The sequence below is a fragment of the Onychostoma macrolepis genome, chromosome 24, assembly GCF_012432095.1.
Source record: "Onychostoma macrolepis isolate SWU-2019 chromosome 24, ASM1243209v1, whole genome shotgun sequence".
Classification (NCBI taxonomy): domain Eukaryota; kingdom Metazoa; phylum Chordata; class Actinopteri; order Cypriniformes; family Cyprinidae; genus Onychostoma; species Onychostoma macrolepis.
This window is the reverse complement of record NC_081178.1, coordinates 16,503,407-16,520,970: the sequence shown is the minus strand read 5'-3', so window position 1 is coordinate 16,520,970 and position 17,564 is coordinate 16,503,407. Positions and strand designations below refer to the sequence as shown.

At 33.6% G+C, this 17,564-nt stretch overlaps 1 protein-coding gene across 9 annotated transcripts in view; it reads right to left on the bottom strand.

Annotated features, from left to right (window-relative positions):
• The window catches only part of dlgap1b (discs, large (Drosophila) homolog-associated protein 1b), a 110,413-nt gene that overhangs the window by 20,924 nt on the left and 71,925 nt on the right, over positions 1 to 17,564 (bottom strand). For all 9 annotated transcript variants that reach the window (XM_058764858.1, XM_058764854.1, XM_058764862.1 and 6 more), the window contains one exon: positions 16,771 to 17,011. In XM_058764858.1, coding sequence (XP_058620841.1) covers positions 16,771 to 17,011 — 241 coding nt within the window. The remainder of the gene's footprint in view (positions 1 to 16,770; positions 17,012 to 17,564) is intronic.

Below are 17,564 nucleotides of genomic sequence, written 5' to 3'. Positions count from 1 at the left end.
TTTTTGCACCCTCAGATTCCAGATTTTCAAATAGTTGTATCTCAGCCAAATATTGTCCCATCCTAACAAACCATACATCAATGGAAAGCTTATTTGTTCAGCTTTCAGATGATTTATAAATCTCAATTTCGAAAAATTGACACTTAAGACTGGTTTTGTCGTCCAGGGTCACATATGTTGTTTATATATATATATATATATATAAAGACATGTAAATACATGTAAATATTTTCAAAATATATACTGTATGTGTGTGTATTTATATATACATAATAAATATACACAAAATACACACACATATATTATGCAAACAAAAACTTTTATTTCGGATGTGATTAATCACGATTAATCATTTGACAGCACTATATATATATATATATATATATATATATATATATATTTAATTAAATGACACATTGTTGAATTTGCTAAGTATGTATATTTAAAAGTTAAATTCACCTGTAGCTATGAATAGTATGAACTTTGTGTGTTTGTGTTTATTTGAAGGTCTTTAGGATCGAGATCTTTTACATCTCAAGAGGTCAGAGTCCTGACACTCATGCATTTACATCTAAATTCAAAGGAATGTGGTCAAAAGTTCACACCCCGACTTATATATGCAGCACACCCAACACGCAACTCATGGGACGAGCCAAGAACAAATCGAAATAAATGTACTGTCATCTGAGCACCACTACTGATTTGAATCTAACCAACTTTCCAGCTGACTTACCACCCTAATAATTACCCGTAACTCACCTATCTCTCTCTCCTTCTCTCTTTTTTCCCCCTCTCCCCATCTCTCCCTCCGCGGTTTGTTCTCTTTATGCTTTGTGTCTCCAGGTTTGACCTCTGACCCCTGGTATCCTGTGAGAGGGGGTTGGGGAAAAACCCGTTTGTGTGGTGGAGAAATGTGTGTGTAGTTTTTGTGAAGTGTGTGTTGGTGCAGGTTTTGGGTTATTCCATGAGTGAAGTGGTCTTTAGGAGACTTAAGAGACCCCCGACACTCTGACACGCACACACACAGGGGGTTGGGGGTGAGTGGGCAAGAATGCAAGGAACAAACGAGGAGCCCGGCAGGAGTGCAGGAATGCAATGCATTGTGTTACAAAGACTTCCTAAACTACTAAACTAAGTAGAACCTCATACACACACACACACACACAACACACCTCTTCCCATAAACTCATATAGAGTCAATCTAAGTGGCATGTTGTAATTTTTGGCTTTTTATAAATGCATGTTTTGAGATTTCAGTGCCGAAGTGATATATAGCCATTAAAGGACCCTCCCAAAACATTTAGGGGCAAAAAACACACACGCACAGACACAGAGGACCCTTTCTGGAAGAGAAGAGATGGTCTGTAATTAAGGTTTGCCCCACCCTCGCAGTGAAAACCTAAACCATCCAACGTACTCGCGCACACACACACACACACACACACACACACCAACATACATAGGAGAGGAGAGGAGGGGAGTAGAAAAGAGTTTCCTGTGGCAGGCAGTGTGACAGGATCATGACAACGACCGCACTTCCTTTCTGTGTGGCCTGAATCAAAGCATAGTGATTCTCAAAGAGAGGCCGTTAAGTTGTAATTACGTAAAGTGCACGGTCATCAAACAGTCAAGAGAACTCAGAATCACTCTCTAAAAACAGACTCTGATACTACTAGTTTCTGAAAAAAAAAGTCTTCTAACAGTCAATGTGTTTTCTTAAATCTTAAATTAGACAATGATCTTTTAATTGACATTGTAACAAGCAATGTTAGATGTTACAGTCTACAATGACAGACCACATTCCACTAGATTTTGTAAGGAAACAGACTTTAAGATCCAGCATGTGTCAGACTGTTTCATTGTGTACCTTTCGCCACCTACAGGATGGAAATAAAATTGTTTCTTCGCAACACTGAAATACACACCAGACAACAATAGCTGATACCACATTTTTTTACAGCACATTTTCTTGAAAATATAAAACACAAAATCACTAAAAAAAACAACAAAAGTGTTTTTAATAAAGTCTCTGATGCTCACACAGGCTGCATTTTTTGATAAAAAGTAAAAACTGTAATATTGTTATTATATTTATAATATAAATCAATAATATTGTAAATAATATTAAAATATTTTCTTAAAATATAAAATAATTTATTAATATATATATATATATATACACAGAGCTGGGTAGTAATTTATTACATGTAATCTGGATTACGTAATCAGATTCCAAAAATTAAGTACTTGTAATCAGAGTAAGTTACATTTTAAAATACTCGTATTCAGACTACAGTTACTTTATGGATTACATGATTACATATTATTCACACAATAGCAATACATTATTCATAAATCATTGATTCTCCCTAATTTCTCTTTTTCATCTTTTAAATTTTCCTTTCTAAAATAGCCTACCGATTATATACATATTATATATGTATATATAGTCCAGTTTTGTGGACATTCACACAAAGATCAGGTGGCGACAGCATTTGAACACTGGATTCACAAAAATCATTTCAGGTTTAAGAAGGGTTTCAAAACTGCATCAACTAGGCTACTGATGAACACATTCATTTTTATATGAATAATTACTCTGTAGGTTTTTTAACCATGTATTATTAATTATAACTAATTAAAATACACACAATCACGTTATTTCTTAGTTAAATGCAATGCAGGCATTCCAAACACTTTTGCCATCTAAACCTTATTCACCAAATATATTTGCTTTAAGTACCCTTGAGATTTTAAAATAAATATTTCAAGTAACACATTTGCATGCTCACGGTTTCTTAGATGTTGATTAATGATCACATTGCATGCAGGTAAATAAAAATATTTCATATTTTTTTAGTAAGTGTTTTATTCAAAACAAAGACTATAGAAATGCAAAGACGTTTCTCTCCTATACTTATGAATGGGAGAAACTGCAAAGCGCAATATGGAGGAACAGTCCCACCTTCTAAATGAAAGAGCCAAATTTCCCATAGAAACCTGACTAGACCAGCTAATGCATATGTGCAGTCAAAAGCACGTTATGACTCCGCATGCGCATTGGCTGGTCTAGCCTGAAAAATAAGCTTTTTAAACACTATTTGAGCATAAGAAACAACATTCATGGGGCAATTAATTTCAGATTTTTGTTGCTGATTTGACATATGTAATTTAATTGTGAGTTCATCGAGCAGTTTTTGAGATTTCAGGATTCCCCCATTCATTAAGATAGGTCTTGTGCGAGCTGCCCGGAGGCGTTGAAAATATGGCTACGGAGTGAAGAGACTTTCCTCGAAAGGGAGTTCAAATAAAAATTTAAAAAATCAAAGAAAAAAGAAAGGGAGTTTGTTTTAAATGATTTATTTTCATTAATTTATTTTTATGATTTAATTAATCGTCAGCTTTTCATTAAACTCACAACCCCTCTGCAGTTCCTTTATGAACCCTAGTTTGGGAAACCTTGATGTAATATAATGTTTAATGCACTTCATGTTGTAAATCACAATGAATGGAACAAGTTTTCTTACTCTGCATTTTTTACATCATTATGGTACAAGATAATGCTATTTAAATCAATATGATAAACGAGTTAAATGAAAAGTAATCTAAAAGTAATCTGATTATATTACCTAAAATGTGTAATGTAACGGATTACGTTACTGACTACAATTTTTGTCATGTAATCTGGAATCAGTAACGGATTACAATTTGTAAGTAATCTACCCAGCTCTGTATGTGTATATATATATATATATATATATATATATATATATATATATATAAATAATTTTTGTAATGTATATACAGTATATATAATAGTAATACAGTTTTTTTCAACTGCTTACACACATTTTCAAAACTTTGCCTCTCTTTTTCAAAACTTTACACACAAATCCAAGAATTGCACACACAACATGCAAAATGCCTCACATCTCTTGCAAAATGAAGTACTGCATTCAAAATATCACAAACATATCTCAAAAGCAAACATTTGTCTTACGTTACAAACACTTTCGCCATAATATTATATTTTTGGATATATCATATACACACAGTTATTCAAAGCATAAAGCTCTTGGAAATTTCTGGAAAGTAATTGGCGCAGAGAGTAAAAATTCCATGAAAAATTCATGGTAAACATGAACGCAAGATTGAAAAACTTTTTTTTTTCTTTTTACAGTTATTTTTAACTGCTTACACACAAAATCTTTACTTGTCACACAATTTCTGAAACCTGACACTCAAACATCAGAACCACAAACCAAATCTGCAAAACCTTACACTAATTCTCGGCATTTGACTCAGTTTTCAATTTCAGAAAACACTTTTTGCAAAACACAACACACAATTCTCTATGTAACACACACAAATCTAACACGAAGTATCTTGATTTCCTTTTTCAAACACAACCATTTAAAACGCCACACTAATTCATCAGTGCTTCACACTAACTCCTCACATGCACAAACACTCATTGCTTTATTTAACACCGACCAATCACGGCTTTAGAATAGGCCTATAAATAGGCCACAGGTCAAGTTCTACAGTTTTTCTTGCTTCGTCACTTTGATGTATTTCTCAGATCAAAAATGAAATTCTCAAAACTACTTTGTTCAACCTCCACCTCATCTAGTCACTTGTGCACGTCATAAAAGCAGTTTCTCATTCTTTTGAACAAGTTGCGATTGCTTTGGTACATTCATGCAACTGATTGTCTGCGGTTTCCTACATTATCAGTTGCTAATGTCATGTTGCTCAAAATGTATTATATAGTTCTCTGTGCAAGTCAGACCACTAGTAAAAGTGTAACTGTGAATTCAATCCAGTCTCTTTCAATCAATATCACACGTACAGAAGTGTAAATTTGTACTTTTGAAATGGATATATGGCATACATAAGAAGTGCATTTCAATACAGTAACTGTCATTCAAACTGTTGCCATAGTTTACATCAGGTAATGCTAACAGAGTGCAGTGTTATATTGACAACATGACTATGTATTTTGACTATCTTGTTTGTGAACAATGAAGCAAGGACTTTTTGTTCTGATGGCACTGATATGTTCATTGACATAAATACTTACTTTTGAGAGATGAACTAAAGATTTTGAGTAAATTACAGGCTTTTGCAGGTAATCCATTGTGTGGTGCTGTTTGGACGAATTGTTTTGAGAAATGCACATACTTCTTTGCCAGTATTACAGTAAGGATAATTCGAGAAATGCACCAAAGTGATGAAGAAAAACTGTAGGTTTTGAACAATGGATGCAAACAATGTATTTCCTTTCTTTCTTATCGTGTAATATTGTATTCAGAACCACGAATGCTTACAGTTAAAAAAAAAAGAAGTTTGTTTTCAATCTTGCATTCATGTTTACCATGAATTTTTCATGGAATTTTTAATCTCTCCGCCAATTACTTTCAATCTTGTACATGAATGTACACAGGAGCTCATGAAAGAAGAGCTTTATGTTTTGAATAACTGTGTGTATATGACATATCCAAAAATATAATATTATGGTGAAAGTGTTTGCAACGTAAGACAAATGTTTGATTTTGAGATATGTTTGTGATATTTTGAATGCAGTACTTCATTTTGCAAGAGATGTGAGGCATTTTGCATTTTGTGTGTGCAATTCTTGGATTTGTGTGTAAAGTTTTGAAAAAGAGAGGCAAAGTTTTGAAAATGTGTGTAAGCAGTTGAAAAAAAAAACTGTAACTAAGCATTCGTGGTTCTGAATGCAGTAGTACACGGTAAGAAAGAAAGGAAATACATTGTTTGCATCCATTGTTCAAAACCTACAGTTTTTCTTCATCACTTTGGTGCATACTTCCTGTCAGATTTTTGTGTGTTACATAGAGAATTGTGTGTTGTGTTTGTCAAATGCCGAGAATTAGTGTAAGGTTTTGCAGATTTGGTGTGTGCTTCGGCTGTTTGAGTGTCAGGTTTCAGAAATTGTGTGACAAGTAAAGATTTTGTGTGTAAGCAGTTGAAAAAAACTGTAAATAGAGAATTGTGTGTTGTGTTTTGCAAAAAGTATTTTATGAAATTGAAAACTGAGTCACAGGCCAAGAATTAGCGTATGGTTTTGCAGATTTGGTATGTGGTTCTGGCGTTTGAGTGTCAGGTTTCAGTGTGACAAGTGTGACAGGTAAAGATTTTGTGTGTACGCAGTTGAAAAAAACTGTAGTGATAATAATAAAACAAATATTTTTACAACCCCTATATAATGAAATAATAGGTACCCTTACATATTTAATCAGGACCTCAATGTCTGTTTCAGTAAGCTTGAAGGGTGTATGTATGTAAAACTGAATCAGAAATGCATTAGATCACCTCCTCTGTAATGTCTATTAAAAGGTAAGCTTCAGGTCATAGGTTTAGAGGAGGGATTCACATGAAAGCTTGGAGATTATGTGTGTTTGTGTATTTTTCTGCATGCCCACACTAGCAGAGCATTTCAGACAGCATGTTCATTCTGTCGCTCTCTCACTGACACCCTTTCATGTCTCTTTCTCTCACATACACATATATACTTACACAGGCTGATTAACTACGGGGAGGAAGAGGAAATCATATAAATCTTAAAGCTTTGAGACACAATGTTTAAGTATAAATCAGCACAGCACCTTTCATGGTGAGTGAGGGGAGTGCCTGAAAGGAAATGATTATCAGCGCGGCTGAGAGAAAGAGACGGTGACTGAGGAAGGGAGGGAGAGAGAGAGAGGAAGAAAAGTAGCAAGACTGTTTAACTGAAATGTCTCACTGAGTGATTTGTGAAGTCTGGAGAGATGGGCTCACACACACATAAACTCATTTTCTCAAAGCAAAACTAACACCCCAAAATATTTAGTATGTTATAATGCAGTGCACATAAAAATTGTACTATTCACCCGGCACTTTTACACAACTTTTAAAAATAAAAATAAAGGAATGTCCTATTCAAAATTGGACTTTAATTAATATGTAATTTGCATATTAAATGCAAATTACAATAATTAAAATAAGAAAATGTTCAAAAACAATTCGAATGTTGAAAATGACAAATCGTGCCTTGGAAATTAACTGAACTAGGCTTTTCAGCTGAAGCAGGCATACTAAAATGACTAAAAATGAAACAAAAATAGGCTATTACAGATAGATATCGTCGTCTGACATGATTCTCTCGCGTATCTCACGTAGGCAGCATGTTATTTCAAGCACGTGCTTTCTCCACTCTCTTTTTGTACTACAACGCCCTCTAGTGCTCAAACCCTGCAGTTTTCATTAACAACACAATATGCATTTTCAACGGGTTTAATTGCATTACAATTATATTAAATGTATGACGATGACAATTTTTTGTACTTTTTGTACTAAATATTGAATTTTGAATAATTTTGAAATATTCAATCAAATTCAAGAGTTCAAAAATATTGATTCGTCTCTTAATACAGCAAAGGACTTTTAAAGTCACCTGATTCAGAGTAATGAGAGTATAATCGATAATGTTGAGATCATATCTAAGTGAGTGTCTGCATCGATCGACTTCACTGGAGGGCTTGTTTATGATTTCACCGCTGCCATCTTTGGCATTCTGAGTCAGCCCCATTCACAGTTTCATTACACATCTCTCCCTTTAGACAGGGTGACACCGACGCCATGATGCACTCATCTCTATTCTGGTATAAGACTACATCAAAACAATTCAAAACAACCTCTACTAAATATGAAATTAATTAAACAAAACATGAGAGAAATCGAGAGAAGAAAAATATATAAAAACAAAACAAAAAAGTAAATATGTGACCCTGGACCACAAAACCAGTCATTAAGGGTCCATTTTTCAAAATTGAGATTTATACATTGTCTGAAAGCTGAATAAATAAGCTTTTTATTGATGTGCTGCATGGTTTGTTAGGATTGGACAATATTTGGCCGAGATGCAACTATTTGAAAATCTGGAATCTGAGGGTGCAAAAAAATAAAAAAATAAATATTGAGAAAATTGCCTTTAAAGCTGTCCAAATGAAGTCCTTAGCAATGCATATTACTAATCAAAAATTAAGATTTAATATATATACGGTAGGAATATAAATATCTTCATGGAACATGATCTTTACTTAATATCCTAATGATTTTTGGCATAAAAAAATCGATAATTTTGACCCATACAATGTATTTTTGACTGGTTTTGTGGTCCAGGGTCACATATTAGAGTAAGCTGCTGTATCAATGACATCATCATCATATATATCCTCTGTTACCCAGGACAACAGTTTAAATGAATTAGTTGCTGTGGTAACAACAGCATCCTCGCCTGGAATAAAGAGCTAAATTAATGTTTTGCTCATTTTTTTCTATTACACTGCAGACATCTTGACCCTTAATATCAACAACACGGTGTCAAACCATTTTTTTTCCCTAAAAAGCACTAGGCAATGACTCCAGTAAGATGTTAAACACAGAAACACTAACTCTGGCAACAAGCTTTTATTTATAGAGACCGATCATAGCTAGACTGTTTGAAATGAATGGGATCTCTTATCCTCATACTGTAACTTGGATTGTTGAGCCATGTATGCTCTCACATTAAAAACTACACCCATGCTGACCCAGTTTTCTGTCCAAGTTATGCTAAAACACTTTTGGGAGAACCACACCACAACTTTTGGGATCATGTCCACCGGTTTAACAAATGTGACTTCAAAACACAGAAAAAAAGGCAATAACAGGCAAATAGTCTCACCTCTCATGTGTGTGTGTGTGTGTGTGTGTGTGTGTGTGTGTGTGTGTGTGTGTGTGAGTGTCTTTTTGAGCTCTGCTGACACCTGCTCCCTAATATCACATATGACATACCAAAATAGACTGATGCTGGACAGAGTTCAGAATCTCTCCCTCCCTCTTCCTCTCTCAAACATACACAACAAAGCCATCATGACATTTTTTTCATAAAAAGCTAAATATATAATTTTTAGGCTCACGTATAGGCTATTACTAATATTTTTAATAAATATCTTATATTGTTAATATAATTACAATTAAATTATTTTATGTCATTATGTATAGTTGTAACTTGTATATTATTAATATTATATTATTTGTATTAGCCTACTAATTAATTTAAACTTAGAATATTTTATATTAACCTATTAATGTTTCATTTTGATGTAAAAGACCCGTAGGCTCAATCAACTTATAAACTGCATGCATGTTGACTTGCATCAGACCATTGCAGTATGAGTAAGCACAATAAGCTATGATGGTCTCCTCCATCACCTCCGTTAATACTGTCAAACACAAACAAACAATTGATACGAGAGAGAGAGAGGGAGAGAGAGAGAGGGAGAGAGAGAGAGTGAGAAGGGGGCGCGTGTATACTCACAGAGGCGGCGGATCCAGCAGTCGCACATACCCTGTAATTTTCGGTAAGCGGTAACCGGAGAGAGAACGAGAGACAAAAGCGACTGAATGAATCGGCGGGATCTGGTGATAAACTCCAGCTTGGCTCTGAATGGGAGCTAATGACACCGCACTCAGTTAACGCTCGGGTGCCGGATCGAGCTGCTAGTTCATTCACGGGCGGTAACGGGACCGGCCCACACCGTCACATCCGTTAAATACACCGATTCCCGTACCGGCCAAACATGAGCATGCGGGACTTCCCACCCCACTGAACCGACTGACCCTGTACAAATCATCAAAATAATGAAATATTCGTTAAATAATAGCCTAATTAAAATGAGAAAGAATAATAATAATAATAATAATAATAAAGTAGCCTAAAAGCCAATGTAAAATGACCAATGCTCTCTGTTCAAGTCTCTGTTCAGTGTAGTTAGATTTTAAATATTGCTGCCCATAATTACAAAATAGTGTGTATTTTAGGTCATGAGACTGTTTTTTTTGTTTGTTTGTTTTTTCCTTTTTCTTTTTTTAACAAACTCTTAAATATTTACAAAAATAAAACCTACAAATAGGCCTACTGCATTCTCACTTGATGAAGCCATTAAAAATTTTTGCATAATATATTTTTATAGAATGAGTAAAATGCTGTTCAAAACTAATTTCAATCCACAGGACATGTAAACTTTTCAAAAGTAGACCTACATCAGCAATTTATACTTTATATATTTAATTAAGGTCACGTTTTACTATAAAAGAAATTAGTTTTACAGGCAGTTTTTTAATTTTTTTTAACCGCACTATGACTATAGCTACAACTTATAGGGCCTATTTATTATGTATTATTTATTTAAACCTTTATTAGGGCCAAACAAACTTGACTAAATACATGACAAGCTCCTGTAGAAACTCACACCTATAGTTTTATATAACAGGGTTTTAATGTGCAGTAATCATGTTTATGAGTTTCTGCTCTAAAATTGATTCTAAGCATGCCCTTCAGTGATGCCTCTAGCAACATAAAACATGAATTTTTCTGGCGCATTAAACACTAAACAGTGTTTGTGCTCAAGCCCGCCCTCACGCGGCGGAAAACCCCAACTCCCAACTGTTTCATCTCTCCTCTTCATCACCTATGACTTCCTCAAGAGCTGAGCCTCCCTCTCTGTAATCCTTTATGAACTTTTTCCCACAGTAATTCCATGCATCTTGAAAAGAAAAGCCTTATTACATACTACTAGAAGCTACACTGTAAAAAAAAAGTTCTGTAGTTTTTACAAAATAATTTTGGCAGCTGTGGTTGCCAGAATAATTTGGTAAAAAATACAGAAAAACTGTAAACACATTTACAGAACAAACTGTAAAATTTACAGTATAAAACTGTAATTTGCGAACAAGGAAATTTGAATGTAAACCAGTAAATTCAACAACACACACTGCTATTAAAATCTGTTTTGTAGCTTTAACATACTGTCAACCACCATAATAATGCAGGTGGTATAAGAGAAAGCCACATGAAGAATCAAAGCTCATCACAAGCTTCACCACAAGCAGAAGTATATACTAATATATAGAAGGTGCGCAGAGTCATTCATGCAAACACAAAACACCATCATGGTAACACACGATACTTAAATAATGCAATAAACTTTCATTAAACAACAGAAGATGTAACATAAAGCCCAAATGCACATAACTGATAACAAAAAGTATTAAAAACATGATTATTTAAACAAAATACTTTCAAATGTGCAGTGTCATGCAGGGAATTCTGGGAATATCAGTTTACCGTTTTTGACTGTAAATTGTACATTGATTTGTTATTTTTTTACTTCTAAAAACTGCCCAATTAACAGCATTTTACTGTAAAATTACATGAAATGTAATTTTAAAATGACATAAAATTAAATTTCATGTAAAATTACATGAAATGTCTGGTTAGATCTTTTACAGTTTTTCCCTGTATATAGTACGGGAACTTACTGTTAACCTATTAACAGTTTTCTTTTCCCGTAGTATTTTTACAAAATTTTACAGTTAAAATTACAGTGTATATAAGATGATCTCTCATAGACACAACAATTTTCAACATAATGGTTCAGATTTAAAGATAAACATGATTCATTTAGAGAGGAACTTTAGAAACATGATTTGCCAGATTTTAGGATTTGCAGTAGTGAAGTCGACTTCAAATGTCCACAGAAGCACAGAAGTTTTTTGATAAGTTTCACTATCATGTCAAATAAATGTGTTTCTTTTGAACTTTCTAATCATCAAAAAATCCTGAAAAAAAAAATACATCACCTTTTTGACAAAATCATATGCAGTAAAATTGTTCTGAACAAAAAATAAAAATAAAATAAATAATAAAATCTTTCTTGAGCCACAAATCAGCATATTAGAGTGATATGATAATCTAAAGGATCATGTGACACTGAAGACTGGAGTAATGATTGCTGAAAATTCATATATTTTATAATATATTTAAACAAAAAAAGAGTTATTTTAAATTGTAATAATATTTCACAATATCCCCGTTTCAAATAAAAGCAGCATTGAGCTCTGAGACACTGTTTATGTCAGTGAAGAATGAGATCAAGAACGGTGACATCTATCTCTCTGGACCTCGGAGCACTCACTATAGTGCTGATCTGGGGCTGGTGTTTCCTTGTAAGCTAGAGGCATGAAAGCATTATATCCCATTACCCTCGAGAAAGAAGCAGACAGAGAAGGAGAGAGATGGACCGAAAAGCAGATAATGCACACAAAAAGAGAAATTCTCAGACAGACGGGATGTTCTAATCCTTTAATGCTGTGGAAATGACATTTAGATCAAAGCTGCTAAAAGGACAAATGCGATACACACATTTGTGCGCATCTGTGAGTGTGTGTCTATGCGTGTAACTTGGGATATGGGACAGCTGTAAAACTCTGACTTATCATTGCAGGAGTTTATACAACAGTTATAGCTCTCATCCTCAAATCTGATTGGTCGAGCCACTTTCCAGAAGTGCTGATATACAGACCAACATCATCTATTAATGTTAGTTAATGGGCCTGAGCTAACATGGACTACCAATGAACAGTTGTATTTTTATTAACAACCGCTAACAAAGATGAATAAATACTGTAACAAATGTATTAGTCATTGTTGATGTTAGTTAATGCATTAAATAAATGGAAATGGAAACTTATTGTAAAGTGTCACCAAACTGTTTGTGTTTACAGTGCTCCAGATACTCAGCGATATGGCCAAGAATATTATCAAAAGCTATTATATTTAAATATTTTTTCCTATATATAATATTGATATTTATAACAACATTAATTATACAATTCATGGGGTGGGAAATGTATTCTACATGTTTGTTAGACCTCAAGAATGAATGTTTGTTTACAAGTAAACTCCAGAGATCAAGCTATCTTTTAAATCAGAGTCCCATTTTTTTTCTAAATTAATATAAAATTATAATAAAAAATGGTGTCCAATAAAGTTAATTAATAAACTTCAACAATTGAATACATCCTTTTAAAATGTAATATAACAATTAATTTACAACAAAAGATTGCATGAATGAAAAAAATATCATGGTTGTGTGATTTTTTGTTAATAATAATAATAATAATAATAACCAATGTAATATTTGTTAAAATAAATAATAGCAATAAAATAATACAAATAATAATAATAATTATTATCTTTACTATAGAACAACTCTGATCATCAAAATGTAGACTTAATATCAAAAATGCATAAAAAGTAAATTTTGGATATCAATATTGATATCAGTATCGATTTAGTGCCCAGCCGTAGATCCAGACCAGAGTATCTGAGTGATTTTTCAGTCCAGAGGTGATTTCTCTCACCAATAAAATGGAATATTTTCAACTAACTGTCCAGATTTAGTCAAAAAAGTAGATTGCTCAATATCAACTTGTTTGCAGAACGTTTTTGTGAGTATAAAAGCAATATCACACTCGTGACTATTTCCACACACTTCCCTTCCCACACACACACACACTTGTGACCAAAGGGAAATTAACCAAGCTATAACATCCACATATTCACAATATAAACATATTTCAACCTGGAAATGTATGCTCTCAGCCAAGACTGGAGGTTTTTGTTTGTTTGTTTTTGAGCTTTTAGCTCCCTATGATCGATTTCTTCTGCGACAATGAGTCAATAATGTGTATTTGTTGTGTGTTTGTGCAGTCATAAAGCCTGAGGAAAAACATCAGGTGTGCTTGTGTTTCATTTAGTGTACATCTATATAAAGCATATTGGCTGTTTGTTTTCATTTTGCCTTCAGGTCATGTGTTCTGCCAGTGACTCCTCATGAAGGCCGTTCATATTGACAGTGATTTAACCGCTGGAGATTGGCAAGCTACTGTACTTGTTGTTCCATGTCAGAAATCCAGTACAACTCCTGTAACCAAACGCATCATGAGGTGGATAATGTGAGCACGACTGTTTAAACTCTCACATCACACCAGGATTCATTTGCATAATGCATCAAACCAAAGTGTTGCATAGAATTTGCTTAACGTTTCGTCACCAATGGTGTCATTCATGGCCTTAAATCGCCAACTCTCAATGAAAACGAACTACACTCTTCACTCTACAGGAGGAGAATTTTACTTCTCCCACATAATAAATCTAGCTGCCAAGCTAAAACCTTCTACACCGTTTGTTTGGGTCTTTCTCCAATCTAATTGGTCACTCCATGCCTGTTACTAACAAGAGGCCCTTAGCACAGGCTAAATACCCTGTCAGATAATGGCCACCAGTAATGGTCAAAAACGGTCATAAATAGGCCTCAGTGGATCAAACAGGTGCACAAAAATGGACTAAAACAGTTTTAACAACTCAAACAGCACCACTTTCATTTAAATGGAAAGGAAATGGAGATGGGAGAGGTTTTTTTAAGCAGTTATTCAGCTCAGTCAAATTACATGTCTTCCATGTCTGCAATATACTATATGTTTTGAGTCATTGTTGACTTATGATCTAAAAAAGAATACAGTGACTTTTGGTACTTTTAATATTAACACAACCACTTTTAGTAACCAATAAGAAACTGTGTGTATTAAAGGAAATGTGTGCTAAAATTATGTTTAAAGAAATGTACAAAAATAAATACAACTGCAAAAACTTTAATGAGACTAGGTTATATTGTACACAGTGCAAAAATTTGCAGTTAGTAAGTTAAAAAAAAAAACTTTTACACTGTAAAAAGTGATAAGGTGACTTAACTTTAAAAAATTGAGGAAACCCGTTGCCTTAAAATTATTAAGTAAATAATCATTTAAAAAAAAAAAAGTTAAGTGAACTTGACAATTCACTTAACTTATTTTTTTTAATTATCATTTACTTAGAAATTTTAAGGCAATGTGTTTCCTCAATTTTTTTAAGTTAAGTCAACTTATCACTTTTTACAGTGTACTAATACTAATTAAACTCCAATGATTTCTGAAGGATCGTGTGACTCTGAAGACTGAAGTAATGATGCTTAAAATTCAGCTTTGCCATGAAAGGAATAAATCATATTTTTAAAATTGCTATAATTGTTCACAATATCACCATTTTTCACTGTATTTTTGATCAAATAAATGCAGCTGTTGTGAGCAAAAATGTATAGTGTGTTATATAAACATTACAAATATTATAGTACTGGTTGGTTGTCAATAGTCCCAACTCCCAAGTGTAAGATACATGACTTTAACTCAGAAACTGCATGATATAAACTGCAAACACCCAAACCCAGAGAGCAGACTTTACTCCCTCATTTCAAAAGTCCACTGCATGACTGATTTTTATTTAATTGATTAACAATATTGTTTAAGTGAATAATGGCCTGCAAAAGCAATGATGTCTAATCCTGATTGACTTTTTTATCAGTGATTTAGGCTTGTGAAGAAGAGTTCACAAAAAGCACACACATGGGACATAGTCGATAATGGAGCTCTTTTTTTCCATGCAAAAGTCATTCCCCAAATCCCAAAATCTCGTCTCCATCTATTATGTTCCTGTCTGTTTCCTCTCCCTCATTCTAATTTGTCTCAACAGTTCTTTCTCTTTCTCTCCAGCCTCCCTTCGTCCCACTTGTCTGTAAATGTTTTTAATTAGCTGACTACGACCCTGATGACAGTGTGACGAGGAGAAAGAATGAGACTCTCTAATCGCTGTAATTAAACAACATGCCACACAAGAGAGAAGGAGGGAAGAGACCTCAGCTCTCTCTATTCATACAGATGAAGTGTCAGAGAGAGTGAAGGATGAAGGAGGGGAAAAATACTGTTGGGAGGGAAAGTAGGAAGATTGTACATTTTTCATCGGTACACTCTTAAAAATAAATGTTTCAAGAAGGGTTTTCACAGCAATGTCATTGAAGAACCATTTTTGGGTTCCCTAATGAACCTTTCAGTGAGTAGTTCTTAAAATAATTTTTTTTTCTTAGTGTGAAGAACTTATTCATAATTTAAAGAACCATTTTCCACTACAAAGAACCTTTTGTGAAATGGAAGGTTCCACGGATGTTAAAGGTAATTCATGGAACCATCAATGCCAACAAAGAATGTCTGGAATTTATGAAGCCATTTAAAATTTGATAATTATATAGTTATATACAACAGCTACAGTTGGCTATACCATCATATGTATTTATTTCTATACTTTATAAAAAGTCATGTTGGGCCAATGACAAAATAGATTTTTAAAATGAGGAATGATGTGAAAAAAAGTCTAGTTTAAAAGTTCTAAGAAATGCAATCTGCACTCTTTATGAGAATTTATTTAACTTTTTTTTTTTTTTTGGCTTCACACATAATATTGTGAACCCAGGGCACTTCTAAACTATGAGTAAACAAGTAAAAATGATTTTATATATATATATATATATATATTTTTTTCTCCTTATTCTTCCTTAACTGTTTTAAATTATTTTTAAATACATTTTTACATCTTGTTTTTATTAATATTACTATTTAATTCCTTGTTTTTATTGTTGTGACTTTTTTTTTCTTTTTTTAATGACTTTTTCACTTCCTTTTATGTAAAGCCTTGCCTATAAAACATAATTATATAATCATAATTAATTATTATAAATAATTAGTAATAAATACAATAAATTATATTTTTATTATATTTCGAAATGTTCTGTTACAAAATCAGGTGGTTACACCACCCAGACAGTTTTGAGTTTATACTTATGAAAAATAAATAAATAAATAAATAAATATTTGTAAATTGAAAACTTGTTTCTCATAAAAAAGGTGCTTTTTTTTTATTTTTTATTTTTTTTTAAGTTACTAACCCTAGTGACAAACCTGTTATTAAAACTTCAGTAATAGCGGTTGTTTTATCAGGTTTTATGGCTCTTGTACCTGTACTGCTCTGGATGGTTCTAACAGTTGTAGTTCGAGGTGGTGAGATGGCCTGACGCGCCGCTCTCTCCTCTTCCTCCTGCGAGCAGCCCTTTTCGATGGCCCGCACGTAACTGTGGCTCCTCATGCGGAAGCATCCAGACCCCGGCAGATCCAGAGCATCCACGGCCTTAGACTCCATCTCACTGAACACACTCTCACACACAGCCTCAATCTGCCCGTTTACTTCCACCTCGCTCACCTGCAGGGGGAGACAACGCGTCACCACATGCTGTCATATTACCCCTTCACCCTACTGTCATGGGATAGTAAACACTCCTGACTGAATGAGCAGGTTTCAAGATGTTAGCTCAAGGCTTACTCATGTAAAATGACTTTAAATTATTGTAAGAAGGCAGAGGAACCTAGTGAGATCATATGAAGTTGTTAAATGCTGCTTTTCTAAAGATCTATTAAAACACATTTGACTTTTCATGCTAAAATTAATCCCGGATTAAGGTGAATTTTAACCCTAGGCAACGTTTCATACATTTTCAAAGATGTTTAGCATGACTTTTAATCCTGAGTTATGAAAACCTGTTCAGGAATTGCAGTATACTAAAGGTATGGAAAGGGATGAACAGTGTGAAATATGGCACAAGATAACCAAATATTAAATTAATCAAGGGTTGAAAATGAACAATTAATTCATATTGTGGAAAAACAAAGTGTTTTTTTTACTATAGTCAGCATATTATAAACAATGGATTCACTTTTAAAATGCAAAAATATTATAACATAATATACACACACAC